The 22,782-nt window shown below is 46.2% G+C and overlaps 2 protein-coding genes and 3 non-coding genes across 6 annotated transcripts in view; all 5 read left to right on the forward strand.

Annotated features, from left to right (window-relative positions):
• Positions 1-12,457, forward strand: part of CLMP (CXADR like membrane protein) — a 46,186-nt gene extending 33,729 nt beyond the window's left edge. For both annotated transcript variants that reach the window (XM_068659151.1, XM_068659150.1), the window contains 6 exons: positions 2,913-3,070; positions 3,826-4,027; positions 4,874-5,041; positions 5,383-5,505; positions 7,136-7,277; positions 8,744-12,457. In XM_068659151.1, the coding sequence (XP_068515252.1) occupies positions 2,913-3,070; positions 3,826-4,027; positions 4,874-5,041; positions 5,383-5,505; positions 7,136-7,277; positions 8,744-9,038 (1,088 nt within the window). In that variant the 3' untranslated portion in view covers positions 9,039-12,457. The remainder of the gene's footprint in view (positions 1-2,912; positions 3,071-3,825; positions 4,028-4,873; positions 5,042-5,382; positions 5,506-7,135; positions 7,278-8,743) is intronic.
• Positions 12,458-16,001: 3,544 nt separating this feature from the next.
• Positions 16,002-21,118, forward strand: HSPA8 (heat shock protein family A (Hsp70) member 8). The gene is made up of 9 exons (XM_068659164.1): positions 16,002-16,159; positions 16,909-17,118; positions 17,589-17,794; positions 17,895-18,047; positions 18,142-18,697; positions 19,025-19,227; positions 19,489-19,687; positions 20,020-20,252; positions 20,659-21,118. Exons 2-9 carry the CDS (start codon positions 16,914-16,916, stop codon positions 20,842-20,844), a joined length of 1,941 nt encoding a protein of 646 aa, XP_068515265.1. The 5' UTR covers positions 16,002-16,159; positions 16,909-16,913; the 3' UTR covers positions 20,845-21,118.
• Positions 18,862-18,953, forward strand: LOC137843843 (small nucleolar RNA SNORD14). The gene has a single exon (XR_011089725.1). It is a non-coding gene; the product is annotated as a small nucleolar RNA SNORD14 (small nucleolar RNA).
• Positions 19,319-19,415, forward strand: LOC137843844 (small nucleolar RNA SNORD14). The gene has a single exon (XR_011089726.1). It is a non-coding gene; the product is annotated as a small nucleolar RNA SNORD14 (small nucleolar RNA).
• On the forward strand, positions 20,317-20,414 carry LOC137843845 (small nucleolar RNA SNORD14). Its single transcript, XR_011089727.1, has one exon. It is a non-coding gene; the product is annotated as a small nucleolar RNA SNORD14 (small nucleolar RNA).
• Positions 21,119-22,782: the final 1,664 nt, after the last annotated feature.

The raw sequence follows: 22,782 nt of genomic DNA on the forward strand, positions 1-22,782 counted from the left end.
CAGCACAGCAAAAGGCTTGCCCAAACCCACTGATGTGTGCTTTGGCCAGCATGCAGGGCTGTTTGCTGCTATGAAGGGTTGCCCATAAGGAATTCCTCATTTAAACAATTTAGGCTGGAAAATAACCGAATGCTATCTGCAAACTCCCATTTCTTTGAGCTGTTCTTGCTGGGTCTCATCTGCAGATAAATGAGAGAACCTCAGATAGCATTTATTCTGTGAATAATAACTCAAAGTAACTAGATCGCTGCTCAGACATGGTCTCTATTTCCTTTCCATTTCAAAGACATAAATTCCAGCTCACATCTAAAGGCAAATTTGTGTTTCTGTTCGATTGTCTCACTTACTGCCACAGTGAGACAAAAAAGCATGAGGAAAGCATGTGGGCTGTTCGCTTTAAGCCCTTTCAGATTTTAAACAGGTAATTTTCATAACAAGCATCCTCTGAGTACTTCCAGGAAGCTGTATTTTGAGCTTCCTTTTGTCTTTGTGCAGGTATAGGTGACTGGAAAGAGAAAGTGAAGGTTTTGTCTAGAGCACCTGCAGGCTTCCTTTAGAATTTGTAGACTTAAAGAACCAATAAGGACCAAAGGGATTTTTTTTGAATAAGAAAGACAGCTATGTCATGGAAAAGAAAGCACACAACCTGTGTGATGCTCTGGTATTCAGTTCATATGAATACAGCCTGCAGTTCTATGGTGAAACAGCTTCCAAGTACCTGATGGTGAATGTACCATTGAAAAGGCCTTAGGTGCTTTAGGAATTTGCAGATGCTTTCTTGCTAGATGGCTCCCTGATCTTACTCCTCTATAGAAGATGAGCTTACAGGTGAAGGGCTCTTGAAATTCAGAGCCTGCTTGCTGGGGGCAACAAGAATAGACCAAGGTGCCCTCCTAAAAACAGTCTATCCAAGCCAGCGATGAAGGAAAGTGATACAAATATACTCCATCAAAAAGCAATTTTTAATCCCAATCAGAGTTTCTAACGTAAAACTGCATTTTAAAATCTAGAATACCCCGTGATATGTATACAAAACCTCAGTGCTCTGCTGGCATTGCACTTTGCTGCTGCAAATGTGATGTGAATGCTCGCTACTGTTGCGCTTTAATTAAACTTATTGATCAGCCATCTAGAGAGTATCAGCGTGTTAATGAAGGCAGCCCGCAGCAATGTGGCTGCAGGAGAGAGCAGGCATTTGTCTTAGGCAGAAGGTATAATTGTATTTGGCAGATGGAGCTTTGGGACTAGTGAATCCAGTGATAAAGTGGATTAATTTTCCCTTTAAAGAAAGCAGCTAATGTGACTGAAAAGGAGCTTTCATGCTCATCAATTCATGCAGAGATCTGTGCAGAGAGGAGTGTTTGATCCTTTGCAAGACTCTACCTGTCTGATATTTCAAAGTGTTTTTGTACACGTGTGCGTGTAGCAGATACCTTCTATACAAGTGCTCGACAAGCATTGACTGAATATTGGGAGCTGAGGGATGGTCATGGTCTGAAAACAGGAGTGGGAACAGGGTGGGTAATTCTGTTCAGAATAAAGAGAGTAACAGAGAAAGGCAATGTCACTTGATGTCACTTTTTTTTTTTTTTTTAAGGTTAAAGTCTCCCAGTGTTTGAATGCAAATGCAGGAATAAATTTAGCCTACGTAACTACAGCTTCTCAAGCTCCTGCCAGTAACCTTGCTATGTAATCATGGGGTTGTGTGTTCAATACACGTGTGACGTATCTTCCTCCTGCTGCCAACTCTCTCACTGTTTTAATCTGTTTCACGGTAATTGGTCTAAAAATTGAGAGATTTCAGCTTGCTTCTTTTCGCAGGGGAAAAAAAATAAAATAAAAATGTTTGGGGGCTTTCTTCTTGCACAGCAAAACTTGAGAACAACCCAGCTGCACTCTGAAGATTCAACACAGAAGGCGAATGGCATTCATGCCACAAAGCCACGTGGAAGCTGGCTTGCAAACATTTACATTTGGTTTTGTAGCAAATCTGAGAGTCTAATGAGAAAATCTAAACACACAGGTTTTCCTTTCCATACCTCTGATCTTTTTGGGGCTGGTTTTAATCGAAACTGAGCTTACTAGAGCCCGTTTGTTGTCTGGAGATTGTAAAGCAAAGAATCAGCCCCTGATTCAGCTTAGTTCTAGCAGGGCTGCAATACGGAAGGAAACCGGGACAGAAACTGAGAATTTCGCTGTGATTTAAGCGGTGCTGTTTGAAAATTACACTTTTCTGGGATGCGCCATCTGCTGGCTTTGGTTTCAGGGCGTTAGCTTGTGTTTGGGGTTTTTCCTTACGAACGTTGAAAGGACGCAGCTTCCATCTAGTGGTTCATCTTGGCAACTTCTTTTTTCCTGACAAACCGCTTTTGATGACTTCTGGTGGTTGGTTGGGTTGTTTGATGTTGCTGTTCAAAGAGATTTCGCTATTCTACTCGCACCATGCTTTTGTAAGGCTGCCAGGCTGTTTTCTTGTTTCCAGTGCTGAATTGCATGCAGAAACATCATTCAGTTTTAGGAAAGAGACTCTAAGCATCATCAGGCTGATGTAGGAATAAATCTATGGACCACGAAGATCTTTAGGGCTAAAACGTCACGTACAAAACAAGGGAATAAAAGGAGAGGGTAAAACCAAGGAGGCAATCTGAAATTTTGAGCACACGGAGGATGTAGGTGGATATATTAGCAAAAGTTTCTGTGACTTGAGTGTTTGCAGCTCTGGAGTGCAAAGCCATCTGTTCTTCGTGCTTAAATATCGGTGTGAAACTAACTCCCTATGTATGGATAGATGTCCCCTTTAATCAGCTGCAATCTATCCAGGAAGCCAAGCTGTTGGGCTTGCTTTGATGCTATGAAGCAAATGATGAGGAACCCTTATTTTTGGCCTCTGACCACCAGCATCTCTCTTTCAGCTTCCTGTTCTGTTTGGCTGGCTGAGACTCAGACTGAATTTAAGAGAGTGGCTGAAGAAAACGTGACTTTGCCCTGTCACCACCGCCTGGGCCTCCTGGAGCAAGGGAGCCTGGATATTGAGTGGCTGCTGCACATTTCTGAAACGGTGCAAAAAGCGGTAGGTGCATCCATGATCAGCACCTGGTGGGAAAACTGCCTTGTTTCCATGTTGACATCAGCAGCAGACATTCATTTAAAGAGACTTGTGATTTTCTTTGCTATTTATACTGAGGAAGTAAGCAGCATTAAAAAAAAAAAAAAAAAAAAAAAAAAAAGAGAGAGAGAGAGAGAAAACTATTTTATTAAAGAGATTTAAAATGTATAAAAGTTATTTGATATTCACTGTATTCATTGATCATATATTGGAGTGGGTATTGATTTTCTATCTGGGCTTTCTTTAAATCAACACTTATTTAATCAGTCATTTCTGGATAAGCCTCAAAATTACCCTTCAGGTTTTCGGAATTGGCTTTCGATTTTATAGGTACAGGTATTAAAACCTTAGTTTCAGGAAAAAAAAAATAGTAGTTTAGTATTTAAAAAAATCAAGTCTGTGTTAACTTAAATTAGCTAGCTGAATCTAGCTAAGATTAGAGAATGCATTTACATATTGTGGCATAAGCTTGTGTCTATTTTGATGCTCGTATAAATGCTCAAATATGAACCTTCAGTGTAAATACAGTTTATGTCTCAGTCTCAGACTTGAAATCCAGGTTTAATTTTCTGTCTTGCCATAGGTTTCCCGTGTGACCCTAGGTAAGTCCCTCAGCCATGCAGAACCTTAGTCTGCAGTTTCTGGAAATGCTTTCTTTTGTTGTTCCATATGAAAGTAAAATTCCAAGTGGCTGATCAGTGACTGTCTCTGCCCCACAGGTGATCACTTACTCTGGAGGCCGCGTTTATGATGACCTCAACGAGGAGCAGAAAGGCCGTGTTTCATTCACTTCCAACTTCCGTGCTGGAGATGCATCCTTACAGATCATATCCCTGCAGTCCAGTGATGCAGGGAATTACATATGTAAGGTCAAAAAAGCTGGGCAGTATGAATGGGTTCGCATCACCCTGAAGGTTGTAGGTAAGATCATCTTATTGTTTTTCCAAAGGGGAAAAAATCACTAGGCTCATTTCCTGAAGAGAGATTTATTTCAGTGGAGTATAAATACACACAGACTTCTCATGATCAGGTTTCACTGTCTAGCTCCATATCAACCTTTGCATTTTTTTTTGGCAAAGGACAGCACACAGGAAGAGCCCAGAGAGCTGTTTTGAGGTAAGTGTACACACTTGCAAAATCACATGAACTGTTCTTTCCGAATTATCTCTATGATCTCATCGCACAAACTAGAATGACTTCCTAGTGGTGATCACTCTGTCTAGTCTCCTGCTGAGGACTCGGGGTTCATGTCCGAGGACTCCAGACTGATCCAGGTCATGAGGATGATGAATAAACTGCTGGGGTTAGCACTTCTCTCCCTTGATTCCGAATTACCAGTTGGCGTTTGGCATTTATGCTATCATTCCATGGAAGCCCTGCTGTGGCCTGCCAGATGCTGTGGGGAAAGGGAAGAAATGGCGAAGCAAGGGGAGGGAAGGAAGTTCTCTAAATAGTACCTAGGAGAGAAATGTGGTGTTACAGCTCCACTGGTGCAAGTATCCATGAGGCAGACTTCCCCATAATTTCCTCATAATTTCTATGTCTGAGCCAGCCAGCTCTACTTTTTAGACTATGAAGTTGCACAAGGTTGCAGTTGAAGTCCACGAACAAATATCAGTGCTGTAATACCCCAATGCTTTCCAGAGAAGGCAGCTTTTGGAAGCTGCTTAAATGCGTCCTCTTGCCAAAAAAAAAAAAAAAAGGGGGGGGGGGTTCCACTGAGAAAACAGTCTGCTGTGTGTGCATGACCTGTTTTGTTTCTTATAGAGAAGCCTTCCAAGCCCAAATGCTGGCTAGAAGGGGAGCTGTCAGAAGGAAAAGACCTGTCCCTGCAGTGCCGCTCATCCTCTGGCACTGCCCCCATCTCCTACCGATGGCAGCGCATAAATGAAGAGGACGAGAGAGCTGAACATCTGCCGCCCACATCCAGAGTCAGTAAGTCAGGTCATTTCCTCTTGGAGCTCTCCGTGTGCTCAAAGCCAGATAACCACCCACATGCACAGTCATGCCTTTTAACTGGGGATCCCTTGCCAGCAGTGACAACAATGGTGTATCAGTGCTCCTCACTGCTGCAGCTGGATGCTGTGGCATGCTCCACCCTGCACAAGGAAGTCTGAGTTGTAGTGTTTTGCAAAAGGTTGACAAGGAGCTTTCTTGAGGTGTCATTGCTCTTGAGCTGATTTGATCTGGAGGTTCAATGAGTTCTGTGTTCCATCCACCCGTATAGTCACTTAGTCTTTTTTTGGTTAATCCTGGTGTTGTTTTTCCTGTTTCAGACATTTCTAATCCCGGGCAAGTCTTACTGAAGAATCTTACCCAGATGAGTACAGGGTTATACCAATGTATTGCCACCAACGAGGCTGGACAAGAAAGCTGTGTTGTACAGGTGACAGTGCAGCGTGAGTATTGGCACATAACTACTATTCTCCCTGCCACATGAGCAGTGCAGCTTCTCAGCTGTCCTATTTCAGCTGATGAACTCTGCCACACCTTTGCCCTTTTGTACTTGAATCACATGCAACAGTTCTTACTTACTACATTTCTGTTTTGCTCAGCAGTCCTTATAACCTGGAGTGGTAAATATGTTATTTGGGCTCAGCTGTTTTGGTCTGTTAGAAAATCTGAGTTTTGAGAATGACTAATGGAATATTGGGGGGGAAGAAAAGGTGAGTGGGTTTGCTGAATCTCCAGCTTTTAGTTATTTCTGGGTGTAATGACTGCATGAGATTACTGTCAGATATAAAATCTCCGTGAGTAGTCCCTCATTCAAATTCCAAATTAAATGTTTGTTGGACTTGAGACAGTAAACTAAAGACACTAAAGTAAAATGTAAATTAAAAAGCAACTTTTTGACACAGTTTGATTTTAATCCAGACGTAATAAATTCCAGCCAAAATATCAGAGATTAAAATAAATGATCTACCTGATTAATCACATCGAGGGTGTGTATGTGTCTAGGTACCTGTGTCTTTGCATATGCATGCAATAAAAAGGGTGGAGCGTGGTACCAACACTGACAGCAAGTACAAACAATAAAACAATACAGGTTAGCAGGTTTTTATGTGCAGCACTTGGGGGAGATCAGCAAGAGCTGGCCTTGTTGTGATAAAAGGCTGCTAATAGAGAGGTCTCTTCTGTGGAGATCCTTAGCTTTGGAATTTGTCTGCCCAACCAGGCCTGAAATAACTGGAATATGGTCATGTAGCAGAGAAAACCTGTTCCCCTCAGGCATTTTACTTCCCCTCTGATGTAAAAGCGTGCTGGCAGCTTTTATACCAATTGGATTGGTTTGAAACCTCATTTTGATTTGCTAAACCCTCCACAGGGACAAGCCTTAAGGAAACAACTTTCAGCCAAACCCAACCTAACAATGAAATGAAGTTTCACACAGGTTCAGCCAAGGGCTCATAGACATTAGGAAGTGTTCTCTCATTAACTTTATTATTATGGATGAAAAATGCCTTGCATTTGCACAGTATGGTCTTCCTTTCTCCCTTCCTCTTTGTCATCCTCAGGTCACTTTTTTTCCAATTGAGTAATTCATTCTGCAAGTAGATTGTAATCATTTCAGGGTGAGTTGAAGGGGAAAAAATCCTTATGGGGAAATATCTGTACCTCATGGGGAAGTATTTGTAGTTCAAACACTCTTCTGCCTCTGCAAAACTGCTTGGTACTTATTTTTTGGATGTGGGTTGTCCTGTCTGCCTCTGTGCTTTGTGTGGTTCTGGGCTCTTATGTGAGGATTTCTCCTCCCCATTTCAATTCTGACCCACAGCTGCAGGCATAGCTCTTGTGATCTCACCCTTCTGGAGGTGAATGCTTTTCTCAGTCTTGGCTCAGGTTCAGAAATAAGCGCTTTAAGATAAATTGGTTCAATTTCTGCATGGTGACACCAAAAGAAGTAGTCTAATTTATTACATGCTGTTCTGATTTATACACAATGGTGTAATTCCTAGTGTGGACTGGAATCTGACCGTATGACTCCTGCTAGGAGTTTACCAGCTAACACATTTATTTTCTGGACAACAGAAGCTCAAAATATTGGTATGATTGCTGGAGCAGTTTGTGGCGTGGTGGTGGGACTTGCCCTCCTTTTCCTGGTGGTGAGGCTGACAATAAGGAGGAAAGAAAAGAAGAGATATGAGGAAGAGGAGGCCCCAAATGAAATCAGGTAACACCTTTCGTTTAATCCCCCACCTCCTACCCTCCCTTCTTTCAGTTTCACATACACCCAGCATGATCCACAGTAATGTCTCTTTTCACTCAGTTAAGTAACTGAGATGTTTTAAGTAACAGTCGTGAAAGGTTGTTCTAAAAAACTTGTAAAGCCTCCCTGAAATATCACTGACAATTTTTTGTTACTGTGAGAATAATACTCGTGAAGACTTTCCAGAAAACAAAATAGAGAGGAAAAAAAAAAAAAAAAGATATTTTTCCCAGGACAGATTAGCATAAAACAAAATACAATTACATTAAATGCAATTTAGTATTAATTATTCTCTTGCTTACAATTTCAGCATTTTCAAGCAGTTACGTAGTTCTCTCCAGGATTAAACTCAGCCCTTATGGTTCTGAGAGGTTTGATTTTTCTTTTAAATTGCTTTTTCCTGTTGGGAACACTACGAGGCAGGCAGGTTCTCACAGTCCTCCTTGAGTCTTTTGAACAACTGTGCTTCTGGATTTAGCTCAGGGAGAAAAATCCCCTGAGCTTCTGGGTGCAGAGTTGAAAAGCCTCACCCCTGGATGGGCGTACCAAGAATGCTGATGCATGTTCTTTAAATTCATCTGTTACATGTGTGTGAGGTCTGCTGCTCACTCCTCTAAGCGGAGGTTGGACTGTAGCCAACTGAGCTTAACCTCGAGAAGGAAAGTGCTGGAAAAAGATATTTCCAGGAAGGAGTTTTAGCTCCTCCTGCCCTTGAAGAACCCCCTCGCCTTGTTCCATCCTTATTTCTGTTTGCCAAGGACTGCCTGCCCTCATATGACATCTATGTGCTGTTAAGCAGGCATCTCTATAATCCATCCAGTAGCTGATTACACTGGCTGACAGTCAGGTTGCCTATTTGGACAGCAAGAAGGTATTCTTTGCTGATTTATTCCCTTCCCTTTTTCTTGTTCTCTTTTGCTTTCAAATCTCACATACCTTTTTATTTTTAAATCTGAGCCTCCTCTATCACCTTTTCATGCATGATTTTTCTCGCTCTGGGCCCAGTTCTTGCACTTCTTTCACTACCCACATATGTTAAACTGATGAACTGGTCTCAGCTAGTCCTGTTGAGGTAATTTGTCATTATGAGTAAAGATTGCAGAGCAGACAGTACTGTCTGAACTCTTTTGCACTGACACTTGGCATTTGGTCCACAGACCTCAAAGCCACACAGAAAGAACCGGTTGTGTGCACATGTATTATAAATCTGTTTGGCTGATAGCTCTGCAGAGCAGTAATGAATTCAATCCACCAAGTTGTGTTGCACAGAACTCAGAAAACCCTGTACCTTGCTCAAACTGCTTGACAACTGTGCATTGGTGACTTGCAACTTCAGTGCGCAACTGCTCATCGCAGCAGCAATTCAGTCTGGCAAAAATAGGAGTGTTTCTGTTCTCGTGGCATTTGAACCCTGCTGTGTTTGATTGCAGAGAAGACGCGGAGGCACCCAAAGCCCACCTTGTCAAGCCCAGTTCCTCATCCTCTGGTTCCAGGAGCTCACGCTCGGGTTCCTCCTCAACCAGGTCGACAGCCAACAGTGCCTCTCGCAGCCAACGGACTTTGTCAACAGAAGCTACTCCCCATCTGACTCCTCCCCAGTACAGCCAGAGGGAGACGGAAGGGAAGGAAACTGAGCCAAGGAAAGTCGACTACGCTAACCTGGTGAAAATGGGAGCCACGCAGGTCATGGTGCCTGCCCAAAGCCGGGCGTTCCAGACGGTGTGACTGCTCACCAGCCACCTGGAGACTCCTGCCATCCAGAAGCACTTCACACACCACCAGCCACATAGGAATTGTTAGATTAGCTAGTTATCTCCCTGGTCAGCTTAATTTTAATCACTTGTGATTATTGACACAACAAGAAGCCCTCCCACTCAACTCTTTCTTGTATCTTCCAGCACTTGGGGTTCTGATACAGATTTTTTTTTTTTTTAAGAAGGACAAATTTGAGGGGAAAGGGGAGCTTTTTATTTTAATTACCTTGTTGGAAATGGAACGCTGAGCATTTTAAAACGACAGTTGAAAAATGTCAGCTAAGAGCTGTACAAATGAAATGAAGCCAAACTTCAGGATTTTTTAAAAGGGATCAATAGAAGACAAAAAGACACAATATTCCCGTGAGATTTAAAGGGGAGAGGAAAATCTCTTGTACTGTTTTTGGAGAACTTACTAAAAGATGCATTGTCTCACCTGAAGATTTTGAGGTAGCCTCTGCTGAGGCTAGCCTGGTGGTCAAACCTCAAAGGGAACAAACACTTCACATTTTCTGCATTCATTCTTCTAGTGAAATACTTTTGGAAGTTGTAACTGAAGCAGAAAGGAAAGGATAACTCAAAAAGGTCAAAAGATGCAGAATTAAGGCGTGTGTGAACTAGACTCTACTAAAGAGAAAGGAGCCTATATGTCAAGGAAACAGAGGTGCTTTAATTGCCAGAATAACATAATTGATGCATCCTGAGAGATACAGCAAGGAGCTGGACTCTGCTTTTATGGACAGCACTGTAAAGCTGCAGTAACTCCACTGGAGTTGTATCTGTGTCAAATGAGCCTTAGTGAGATGAAAATTGGGTGCTTAATCCAAAATGGAGGCATACCTCAAAAACTGAGGATTGCCGATCTACCAAAAAGCCGGGAGGAAGCTTTTGAGGGATTACCAGGTTTTGAATTCACCAGTTTTGGGGTGAGCCACGCAATAGAAGCCTTGGAGAGCTCTTCCCAAGGTTGAACAAAGAGTATTTTTGGACTGACCTTTGGGCATCCAGGTAAGACTGAAGATGCAGTGACGGAGAATGCAATGAGGGAAACACACTGGGGACAGGTAAACAGGTGCAGTGAAAAAAGGAAGAAAATATCTGCGTGCAGTGTCACACTTAGATATCAACCTGTGGGCCAGATTCTATATTTGAGGCTTAAACATTAGCAGGACTCTTAATAAATAAATAAACAAAAATTTCAAGAATAAAATAAAAACAAACAAAATCCTTCCTGTGACTGTTAGCCAGAATAGACATTTTTAAGGGGTATAGTCTTATGCTTCAAGTTAAAGGCCAATAAGAAATGATAAGAGATAGGGGCAGGCCTTCCTCTGGAGGCAGGTGTTCCCATAATTGTCTGTCATTAATACTGTCATTAACACTTTCCTCTGAAGGACTTGGTTCTGACCACTGCTACACAGAAGACACTGAGTTTTTATGTTCTAAATTCCTGTATTCCTAAATTGATCTTCCATTAAAAAAAAAAAAAAAAAAAAAATCTTTAATCTGAGGGCGGGAAGGTTTTGTCCAATTTGTGGAATGCATCTACAGATGGATCAGCTCAGAAGACCCACAGATTTCTGATTCTTCCACTCTAGGGATTGTAATTAATCTCTTTTTCTGAGACTCAGCATTCTAGTTTACAAGCTTGAGATCTTAGAAAATCTGATTAAAATGAGGCCTTGTTTGGGCTACATCTGTATGAGAAACAGGTTTCAAATTTGCCCTATACTACCTGAGGACTTCTCTTCCTAATAGCAACCGCCCATTTTCATCCCACATGCTGAGATTCTGCTTGTTCTCTGTACCACAGCCACCTAACCACCCTCAGTATGACAAAATACTCACTTGTTGGGCAGGGAAGGTCTTGAGTCACAGATTTAAACAAGCGGATTAGCTGTTTGTTAAGCTTTTACTTTTATGAAGGCTCCTGGTATCGGATACCTTGCAATTTTACCCAGGCAGTTTCCCTGGTTACTCCAGAGGTGCCTTCCTGGGTCAGCTTTGTTCTGGTGAATTTGGCTGTGGCTGTTTGGAAGCAGCAGCTGTGTCTGTGACTCTCCTGCTGTTGCTTTTTTTTTTTTTTTTTTTTTTTTTTTTTTTGTGGGCCCTGGAGGCCTAGGCACTGCAAGGTGCTTACGAGGCTCTCCAGAGCTAGGAAAGTCCTGAGGAAAGACATGAGAAGGACTTCTGAAGTAGTTCGTGGTTTTATGGTTGCCTATTGTGCTTGATTTACCTCAGCAGGTTATCTGGGGACACCTGTTCCATGCAGAGAAACCCAGGGGTGAATTTCTCAGCAAAGCACACGCGCCTGAGCAACCAGCAGCTGATTACCACAAAATGAGGGTAACACTTCCAGCGGCTCCGCTGGTTACAGTTTAAGCACCAAATACTGTCAGCTAGCTTTGAGTCACAGGCCAGGCTTGCAATTAGCAAAGAGAAGGGTGCTCTGCCTACAGCCTGGGGGCTGCTTGCTGCCAGCTACGATTTGCCTGGCCTGCACCAAGCAGATGCTTTCCTGGAGGCCTTGGGGAGCAGGCTGCTGGCCGGAGCCGCTATGGCAGCCCTCTCCTGGCATCCAGCTTTCCTGGAGCAGGGAAATCACTCCCTGTCAGCCGTCTGCCTCCATGGGGTGAAAGATTTATGGGCCTTGGGGAAAAGTTAGAAGTAATCGCTGAAGCCTGGTGTGTGATGATTCCTGGCCCTGGTCAGGAAGCAGGAGGTCTTGTGCCTGCTATCCATGCACGTGTGGACTGCCCTGTGTACAAAACCGTGTCAGGAAAAATTCTGTGGCCCTCTCCTGCCGTGGCATTAAAATGTATGGCCCTGGCCAGAAAGCGTGGTGATTTAAAATCATTAAGTCTGCAATGAAGTGGTGCTTTTCAGCCCGCACACCGGTGATCTCACAGGTGAGCACCAAATCAATTCCGCGCTTCAGTTGCTAGCACAAAGCCCGAAAAAGTTCATTACTCAAAGGAAATATGAGAAAGAGATCGTTTCTAAGGGATTTTGTTTTCAAGGGGACGTTTTCTGGGCTCCAGATGATGCTATCAGGAGTTGCACAAGGGAAACAAATGAACCATAAGCCAAACTCTATTTTGTAAAATAGTGTACTTAAAGCATTTACTGTCATATACCAGTTATTACTAGTGTGATTAAATGCGTACAGTTTTATGTAGCTTTCTTTTGTCTCAGCAGCTAAACTGAGCTTACATCTCTTCTCTCTGCTATAATTGGTGTACTTGTACTGTGTCTGAACAACTCAGAGGAAAGCAAATATTTATTATTGATTCCTTTGAATCAATGATTTCATAATTTTTTTTTGGTTGGTTGTTTTATAAATAAATATGCTGCAGCTGAAGTGCTGCAGCTCAACTAAACTTGTGCTAATTCTCTGTCTTCTGTGCTATGATATGTTGTATGCTGTCGAGTTGAATCTAAGAAAAAAGATACGGGGGTAAAAATACTATTTTTAAGCTAAGAAGGACTACGTGCACATTTGTGTAGAAATTGCAGGGAAGCTGCAGTTTTTTCTTGGGGATTTGTTCAGTCTGAATTATGTGACATGGTATGAAATATGTGAAATCTCAGGTGGATCGAAGTAAATTGAGTTTTGACTTCCATGCAGCTATTTCACCTGAGATGTTCTGGCTGAGGACGTAGCCGCTTCAGGCTAATATGGTAAATACTGCCAGTGCAGACACAGCACAGATAAAAATCTCACAGCAACACTGCTCTCCTACTCCCACATACACAGGGCTTGCTTCTGAGCCACCCTGTGCGTTTCAGTTCATCTCCTGAACTGTGCAGGAGATGACAATGAAACCTTGAACAACTAAGGGCTGTTTTCAGACAGCTTAGATCTCGTCTGCAGATAAACATTTTGAACTAGCTAACAGGAATCTCCAGTCGTGGAGATGTAGGTGGAATTTAGGCTAACTAAATACAACCGTGGTTGATTTCCTCTCGCAATGCTTTCAGCCTTTTTTCCCCCAGGGTGTTCTGCACAGAGGTCTCACATCAGCAATCCTCTCTACAGAAATCTGGGAGTAAAAGTTGCAACATAATTAAATTACACAGCATTTAAAACAGTGACAACAGTGGTCTCATAGGTGTGCCCTTTTATCCCTGATTCACGGGGAAAGGCTGTTACTGGCTCACTTCTGAGTTGACGACATCCAAAATCCTGATTAGGCGATACGCATTTCAAGAGGAGTTGTGCAATTGCATGCTTTTCTACAGTATCAGGAATCTTGGGTTATTTTTACCCTGGCTCAGTTTGTACTGCCGTGCTGAAGGGGAAGAACATGGGGGGAAGGGGAAGGGCTGCATTAGAAATGCATCATTTCCAAACTTCAGCTGGGGCGTGCAGATGCCGTTACTGTGAATAGGAAGCATGCCTTTGACAATTTCCCCTCTCTATCTACCTCTGTGTTAAACATGCTTGATCTGCAATGTATGAAACTGGCTTAAATATATATATAAAGTTGCCATTCATTGTTTAAGAAAGCATAACAAAGGAACACAACACAAAACACTTGGCAGTGTCCAGCCTGCTGGGCCTTAATTTTTCTGATTCGCAGTAAGCGGGCTACTTTAGTCAAGTGTGTTAAGCAGCCTTTAATTTCTAATGTAATGAGTCATTTGCCAGACTGCTCTCCTCCCCGCACTGACTCACTGCTTCCTTAGGCTGCCTTCCCTTGCCATCAGGCCATTGTGCAAAGTACAGTTGCACATCAGAGTGTCATTGCTTTATTTCAAAGGGCCGGTAGCACTATTCTTAGGTCCTGCTGAAATCCTGCTCGTGATTTAAAAAACAAAGCCAAAAAACAGCGCAGGCAATGCCTTGCTGGCAGCACGGCTCCCCTGAGACCTGGAGCGTAATGTACTGGTGCAAACTGGGGGGCTCTCAGGAGCAGCCCGGGAGCAGAAAGCTCAGCAGCCTGTACTCTGCTCAGGGTGGAGTAGCCTTGCATGCCATCCCTGGTCAGTGTATGGGATTCATATTGCCCCTAATTGGTGGCTCATTGCCCTTTATCTTTAAAGGCACACGGGAGTTCCCTTATTCCCAGGTCAGTGCCTCAACCCTGCTCCTTTTCCTGCTGCACCTCCCGTCTCTCTGACCATGTGCACCCCAATTCCAACCTGTGGTGCTGCCTTTTGTGCTCACCCAGAGGTCCCAAAACAGGTTCCAGCGCATGGCAGAGCACAAATCAGAGCCACAAACTACTGAGGGCTGTGGGTCAATACCTGCCACATGCCAGCTCCTACCCAGTGGCCGGTAACAATAGGAACCTGCCCATTAGTGGTCTGATAACGAGCTACAAGCAGCAGCTAATGCAGGGTGACTGCGTCATGTTCCCCAGTAGACATAACCCAAGCTGGCTGCGGAAGGAAGATAAGCTCACAGCTTTCTGGCTCAGGGTGCAGGCAGTGAGGTACCACAGAGGGCACACGGTCATTTGACTGGGATAAGGCTGAAGGAAGAGATTTGCTACTCTCCCCCCCACCCCCAAGAACCAGACTTTAAGCAGTTAACGAGAATGTGGAATTTTATTTATTTATTTTTTCCTCCCTTGCACCTTTTCCTACTGCCTAAGAGTACAACACGTGGTCAGGATGCACTTTTTTCCCCTGGGTGTTTTATGCCATGTGGACATGATGCAATTCACAGCACTGCTGATGGGGCTGAGGCTGGATCGTGACCCCTGACCAGCTGTCAGCCTCTGGCACCGTGACCAGGTGACTGTTTGCTTTACCCGTTTGCCTCTGTCTGCTTGCTTTATCCCAAAACTTGCTGGAGGGGAACCTGAACAGCCAGTTTTCCCCTGTCCTCAGCCTCTGTTTCTTTTCTGCTGGAAACGCCAAGAGCATGCACCGTGGGTAGCGCTGACAATGTGCTGTGTGAGCTCCTCGCTTAGTTCGCTGCATTAAGAGGTGCTTACGGGCAGGAGAAACTAAGAGTCTGCTCCGTGGGTGTGGAAGGGATCCAACACCGCTGGTTTCACCTCCTCACAGAGGCCAGGCAGGGCTGGCAGGGACATGGGGCTGGGAAAGGGCAGCGGGGCCGGCTGCGGGAAGGGACGGAGCGAGACTGGGGCTGGAGTAAGGGGCTGGAGTAAGAGACTGTGGCTGGAGTAAGAGGTCTGAGTAAGGGGCTGGAGTAAGAGGTCTGAGTAAGGGGCTGGAGTAAGAGGCTGTGGCTGGAGTAAGGGGCTGGAATAAGAGGTCTGAGTAAGAGGCTGGAGTAAGGGGCCAGGGCTGGAGTAAGGGACCGGAGCTGGAGTAAGAGGTCTGAGTACGGGGCTGTAGTAAGGGACTGAGGCTGTAGTAAGGGGCTAGGGCTAGAGTAAGAGGTCAGAGTAAGGGGCTGTGTTCAGAATAACAGACTGGAACAAGGCTGGGTCTCGCCCCGCGGGGCTGTGCCTCTAATTAAGCTGGGGCCGAGCCGTTAATTAGGCCGGGGCCGTGCCGTTAATTGCCTTGAACCCGGCCGGCCCGGGCCGCGCGGGGACGGGCGGGGGCCGCGGGGCGCCGCCATCTTGTCACCCCCAGCCCGGCGCTATGCAAATGAGCCCCCCCGGCGCCGCCACCCCATTGGCCGCTGCTAGCCCGGGGCGCGGGAAAAATGCAAACGAGCCTGCGGCGCCGCGCTGCCATTGGCTGCCGTTCGCGCCCTCGCGCGCCCCTCCAGCCGGTGCCGCCACCCGCGCGCGGCCGCTGGAGGGCTCTGATTGGCTCCCGCGCGCGGGGAGCCCCGCCCCTTTCCGTAGCGGGCGGGGGCCGAGCGGAGCGGGGCGGTGGGCGGCGGGGGGAAAGCGCATGAAGGTTCGAGAATACCGGCCGGCCGGCGGCCACGCCCCCTTCCTGCTGACGTCACGGAGGGCGTGGGTTCCGGCGGGCTTCCATTGGCGGACGGCTCCGCGGGCCGCGCGAGCGGATTGGCTGAGGCCGAGAAAAGGGGCGGGCCCTTCTGGAAGGTTCTGCGGGGGTATATAAAGGCGGCGGGGCGGGCGCCGAGCGCTCTCATTCAGCAGCCGCTCGCCAGCAGCGCAGTTCCCGTGCGCGCCAGCTGCAGCCCGCGCCGCTCAGGTAACGGGGGCGGGGGCTCGAAGGGGGCTCTGAGGGGCTTGGGGGTGGCCGGGGGGGGAGCAGCGCTTTGTGGGGAACGCAGCAGGGCGCTGGGGTGGCCGAGGAGCGGGGAGCGGGGCCTGGCCGCTGCGGGCTGAACCCGCTCTGGGGGGGGGAAGCGGCTCCGCAGAGCGGCGCTCGCTCGATTCCGCTTTCCCTGCCCGCTGTTGGCGGTGGCTCCGTATCGGTTTTATTTAAACGGGGCTGGGGAATTGGGGGTGCGGGTACCCGGGGTGATCTCCGCGGTCCCATGGGGAATGGAGGAGCCGTGCTCGCCGCTCGGCCCCCGAGGGCTCTGCGCTGGCTCCGTTTCCCCTCCCCCCCCCCAGCCGCGTTCCCGTCGCAGCGAGGCTGGGGCCGCGCCAGGCCCCGCGGGCTGCCAAGCTCGGCCCACGCGCGGCGGAGGGGCCGCTTCCCCGCGCCCAAAATGGCGGCTGCGGCCACGTGATCCCCGCGGGGCGGGGCATGATGGGAAATGGAGTCCGCGGCCATGTGGCCGCACCGCGTGGCTGGGCGCCGGCACCCGGGCCTTTTAAATGCCTCGGCCGCGTGCGCTGAACAACAGACCTTAACAAAAAGGGAAATGAGAATAAAGTTTTTACCCTCAAATAAACAATTTTTGAAGAATTTTTATTCAAATTGGCAGCAGAATGTGCAGATGAGTAATGTAAGCAATTAATCATACCTTCCAATTTGTTCTATATTTCCAGACAAGATGTCGAAGGGACCAGCTGTCGGAATCGATCTTGGCACCACCTACTCCTGTGTTGGTGTGTTCCAACATGGGAAGGTGGAGATCATTGCCAACGACCAGGGGAACCGGACCACGCCGAGCTATGTCGCCTTCACAGACACAGAGAGGTTGATTGGCGATGCTGCAAAGAATCAAGTTGCAATGAATCCAACCAACACAGTCTTCGGTAAGAAGGCTGCAAGATTCGTGTGTAGAGATCTTACACGTGTGATAGGCAATGTTAGCTGTTGATTTGTAGCAAAGATGGTGATTTCTCTTAAGCTTAAAAACTTGTGTTTTAGTCAGAATACGAAAACAGAGTTAAGAATGGCCAAGTTCATATCATGCTCTGAAGTCAGAGTTGCCTTTCTGCAGACCGCTTTTTGGTGACCAGTGTTAAGTGGCCTTGACTGAGTTACCAGGTGGTTCACAGTCTCTATTTTGGCTTACTGTGTGGCAGCTGTAACATTGCTTTGTTGGTTGACACAAGTCTGCATCTCACAGCAAGCAGTTTGAAGTCTTAGCTGCAGATTTTGGCAAGGTCATAATTCCAGATAAAGTATGGCTTTAGAGGTTTTTATGCAGTTTTTCTAGGATAAAACTGATGTTTCTGTGCTGTGAATTAAATTCTTCCATGTGGTCCACTGACTTTTCCAGATGCAAAACGGTTGATTGGGCGTAGATTCGATGATTCTGTTGTCCAGTCTGATATGAAGCACTGGCCTTTTACTGTGGTGAATGATGCTGGCAGACCAAAAGTGCAGGTGGAATACAAAGGAGAGACAAAGAGCTTCTACCCAGAAGAAATCTCTTCCATGGTTTTAACCAAAATGAAGGAAATTGCTGAAGCATATCTTGGGAAGGTAAGGCACAGAACTTAAACCAAATCTAACAAATTGCTCTGGAGGTATGAGGTCATCAACATCTAAAAACTAAATTTTTTTGCTTACTTTTTTCCCCTAGACTGTTACTAATGCTGTGGTCACTGTACCAGCCTATTTCAACGACTCCCAGCGCCAGGCCACAAAAGATGCTGGAACCATTGCAGGGCTCAATGTGCTGCGAATTATCAATGAGCCGACAGCAGCTGCTATAGCCTATGGTCTGGACAAGAAGGTATGCTGTGATCTGACAGGTCTCTGGAACTACTAAACCTGCTAACCTAGTGGTAGAAAACAAGTTAAATTGTGAAAAATGAATTCTCTTTCAGGTCGGTGCTGAAAGGAACGTCCTTATCTTTGACCTTGGAGGTGGCACCTTCGATGTGTCCATTCTGACTATTGAAGATGGCATCTTTGAGGTGAAATCCACTGCAGGTGACACTCACCTGGGTGGAGAAGACTTTGACAACCGCATGGTCAACCACTTCATCGCTGAGTTCAAGCGCAAGCACAAGAAAGACATCAGTGAGAACAAGAGAGCAGTTCGTCGCCTTCGCACTGCATGCGAACGCGCGAAGCGTACCCTGTCATCCAGCACGCAGGCCAGTATCGAAATAGATTCTCTCTATGAGGGCATTGACTTCTACACATCCATCACCAGAGCTCGCTTTGAAGAGCTGAACGCCGACCTGTTCCGTGGCACCCTGGATCCCGTAGAGAAGGCCCTGCGGGATGCCAAGCTAGACAAATCTCAGATCCACGACATCGTGCTGGTCGGTGGCTCCACTCGTATCCCAAAGATCCAGAAACTCCTGCAGGATTTCTTCAATGGCAAAGAGCTGAACAAGAGCATCAATCCCGATGAAGCTGTAGCTTATGGTGCAGGTAATCAATTGTCACAACTTAATCTGTTCTCCATGCTGACATAATGGGGTGGGGTTCCCAGTAAACTGGGCACTGCATGAGCTAATGTCTCAGCAGTAGTGGTGTGGGTGCTAGATGTGCTGGAGTTGGTGCTGCTTCTCAGAGCAGTAAGGAGTTACTTTGACTTGCAATGATGAATCAGGTTCCAAAGCCATTCGTAGTTTCCACCAGAAGTCTACTAATGATGGCCAAAAACCTTCCTTGGATGTCTGAGCGAGCTATGGGGATTACTACAGCATGTGGCTCATCCGTTCCAAGGCTCCTAATGTTTTTTTTTTCTTTCCTCAGCTGTTCAAGCTGCTATTCTGTCTGGAGACAAGTCTGAGAACGTCCAGGATCTGCTCCTGCTGGATGTGACTCCCCTGTCTCTTGGTATTGAGACCGCTGGAGGTGTCATGACAGTCCTGATCAAGCGGAACACCACCATCCCCACCAAGCAGACACAGACGTTCACTACGTACTCTGACAACCAGCCTGGTGTGCTGATCCAGGTAGGCGAGCAACCCCAAGGTGCATTCACTCCTAAAACCCTGTCAGAATTCCGGGTAGTTAACTTGTTAGGGCAACTAACTATTTACATGGTTGCAATGATGAAGGTGATTCCAAAGCCATTCGTAGTTTCCACCAGAAGTCGAAAGACTGATGTTGGTCCAAGTACCTTCCTTGGATGTCTGAGCGACCGAGTCACAGGCTAAGCTCCTATCACAACTCGATGTGGACAAATCTGATGTACCTGCTGCTTCTCCCCCTAGGTGTATGAAGGGGAACGTGCGATGACCAAGGACAACAACTTGCTGGGCAAGTTCGAGCTGACCGGTATTCCCCCTGCTCCCAGAGGTGTACCTCAGATTGAAGTAACCTTTGATATCGATGCCAACGGCATCCTGAATGTGTCTGCTGTGGATAAGAGCACTGGCAAGGAGAACAAGATCACGATAACAAATGACAAAGGTAGGGACCACATGTTTCTTGGGGTAGGAGGCTGGCAAGCTGCCTGCAGTGATGCCAAAGCTTTCAGACCTTTATAAAATCTACTAATGCACTTGCCAGCTTTATCAGAACTTGAATGTAAAGTCAGGCACACAGCCCTTGATTTTCAGGGCTGTAAAAATCTCAAAGCCCATGCAGTGGTGTGCAATACGGATACCTGATAAATCCATGCTCTCTTATACTGCCTACATGACCAAGTTATCTTGGGTAACTGCAGAAGCTGTAACATAAACATGCAGCAGGTTGTTAATTCTCCACCAAAAATGATGTGAAATGTCTCTTGTGTTCTGCAGGCCGGTTGAGCAAGGAAGACATTGAGCGGATGGTTCAGGAAGCAGAGAAATACAAGGCAGAAGATGAGAAGCAGCGTGACAAAGTGTCCTCTAAGAACTCCCTGGAGTCCTATGCGTTCAACATGAAAGCTACTGTTGAAGATGAGAAGCTCCAGGGCAAGATCTCTGATGAGGACAAACAGAAAATCCTGGACAAATGCAATGAAATCATCAACTGGCTGGACAAGAACCAGGTATGTTGTGCTGCTCAAGTCAGTGCTAGCTACAAAGACTGCTCAGGTGGAGGAGAATTAGTGGTTGCAGTGATGAAAGTGTTTTCCAAAGCCATTCGTAGTTTCCACTAGAAGTCGAAAGACTCGTGTTAGTCCAAGTACCTTCCTTGGATGTCTGAGCGACCACAGCTAGTGAGCATAAACATTCTCTTCCTCCTCATTCAGCCTAGCTAGTTGACAAATAATGATCTTCTGTAGTATGTCTAACTTAAAAGTTAGACTTCAAGCAGAAATACTCTGGCACCTACTCAAAGTTCAGGTGGAGGTGTGAAGGCTGAGCTTGTTGTTCAGATGGGACTGTTAAACTGGCACTGGATGCCAGTTTATGGTGAGAGCAGCAGGTGCTGAGTTTTCTTTTTTCTTTCAGACGGCTGAGAAGGAGGAGTTTGAGCACCAGCAGAAGGAGCTGGAGAAGGTGTGCAACCCCATCATCACCAAGCTGTACCAGAGCGCAGGAGGGATGCCCGGAGGAATGCCTGGGGGCTTCCCTGGTGGTGGAGCTCCTCCATCTGGTGGGGCTTCTTCTGGACCAACCATCGAGGAGGTGGATTAAAGATGCTGGGAAGTGCATTCCACTAGCAGTTAGTGTTGGAGAGCCCCTGCCTGGGGGTCAGAGTGAAGGACCCAAACCTGTAGGCACATCTGGGTGTATTGCCAGATAACAACTCCATAACTGAGCTGCTGTAAAAATGAAATAAATTTTCTGGGCATTTTAAATACTTGAACATGTGCACAGGAGCGGAGATTAATACCATTGCACTTTACAGTACTGTAAACAAGTGGAAATGCAATTCATGTCCTAAGGAATAAAAACTATTTAATGGGCATCACAAGGCTTCTCTGAATTCTTTCATACTGCTGTGGGTGGCAAAACAGCTGGGGGAATAAAGTTGGTCAGTTTATGCATGCAACTAGCTTGAGGTGTAAGAGTGTTTAAAAAAAAAAAGGTTCAAAGACTTACATAAACCACTTCTGTGGCTCCAGAGTGAGTTAGAAACTAGACAAAAGTGGTAGTGCTGATGTTCTTTCCCAAGTTCAAGGCTGGTACAAAGCCCCATGAGCTATAGGAAAGCGTGAGTTTCCTGTATCTTCAAAGGTTATGGAGCTGCACCATCCTAAAACTGTAGGTGAAATAAGTATCACATTTTCTGGTTCAGTTTTTCATCTGGCTGTGAAAAGGAGTGGCCAGCCTGAAATGAGTGGTAGATGGCCACAGGTGGGCTGGAGCTGGGTGGGGTAGGTGTAGAAGTGGGTGTTGTGTGGTGCTACACTACCTGAGGAGACAACTCACCTTTGTGGGGGTTTGTGTGATGGCTGCAAGACAAAAAGCCTCTAGTAGGAAGGGTTGACAACCTGAACAAGCTCACAGAAAGTCTGGCAGCATTTTAAGAGAACTATTTTGAGAATTATACCCAACCCACAGTAGCAAAAGTCTTTCTTTATAGTTAAAAAACAAACAAACAAACAAAAAAAAAACAATAAAATCTGATTTTTGAAGCATTTCTCAGCTCAAAGCTCCCCAACCCCCCCTCCTTTAGGGGAAGTTGTGGGGCTGTTTATCATTTAGAGAAGTGGCGGCTGGGCTGGGGAGGTGGCTTTGTGCTGCCTCCATGAGTCAGATCAGGGCCGGGGGTGACTCAAAGAGCGGGATAAGGAAAGCTGAAGTCAGTTACTTCTAGACTGGTTTTATTGTGCATCCTCGGATAACTGGTGGGGTTCAGGGCTGTACCCTTCAATACTGATGATCTTTTAACTAGGTTCTTGAGTGACAACGCTCCTCTTCCCCTTCTAAAAGGCACGAGGCTCCATGGGTCAGAGCAGGCATCTTCCTCTTCGCATTTCTGATCCCTTTCGGGCTTGGCAGGCTAGCAAAAGGGAGGCTGATGCTGATAATACACAAGGAAGGCGCTGCGGTATCTGGGTGTTGGCCCTGATGTCCCTGTCAGCTCTGCTGCCACACCTCACGCTCATTTTCCTGCTCTCAGTGCCAGCGGCGCTGCTCCAGGTGAAGTTTGCTCCGAGGAGTGGCAATTCTCATTGGGGCGCACCTGCAGTCCTTAAAAATAATCGGTAGGCAATTAAAATCTAATAATAATTGAGGAGTAATTGATATACTAATTAACCTCGCCCACAAAATAGGAGGGAAGAGCACAGAGCTCTCTGATTAGCGTGAAACTCCATCACCTGGACACATTTTAGGTGGGGATTAATTAGGGTTTGCATGAAGAGCAGGTGGGGAGGGCGCAGTGAGCCTGGTTACCCCGGGTGCCTTGCTGGGTTTAAGCCACCAGATGTCAGCAGATGCCTGCAAAACCTCCAAAAATCACCAGCTTTCCAGGGGGACTAAATGAAATCCCGCAAAATGCTTTTAAAATCTCCTGGTAAATAGGCAGAAGGGAAGGTTTTTACTTGGTACTTCAGCAACAGAGGCTGAATTTGGCTCTGCTGAGGAGGAGGAAATCTCAATTCTTCTTGCGGGTAACACAAGCAC

Source organism: Anas acuta, chromosome 23 (genome assembly GCF_963932015.1).
Source record: "Anas acuta chromosome 23, bAnaAcu1.1, whole genome shotgun sequence".
Lineage (NCBI taxonomy): Eukaryota > Metazoa > Chordata > Aves > Anseriformes > Anatidae > Anas > Anas acuta.

Bases quoted from the DNA above. Each gene is read 5' to 3' on its own strand.
- HSPA8 (XM_068659164.1), top strand. From the start codon at position 16,914: ATGTCGAAGGGACCAGCTGTCGGAATCGATCTTGGCACCACCTACTCC. The intron at 18,698-19,024 runs GTAATCAATTGT...TTCTTTCCTCAG, and splicing joins AGCTGTAGCTTATGGTGCAG to CTGTTCAAGCTGCTATTCTG. The intron at 19,688-20,019 runs GTAGGGACCACA...TGTGTTCTGCAG, and splicing joins CACGATAACAAATGACAAAG to GCCGGTTGAGCAAGGAAGAC.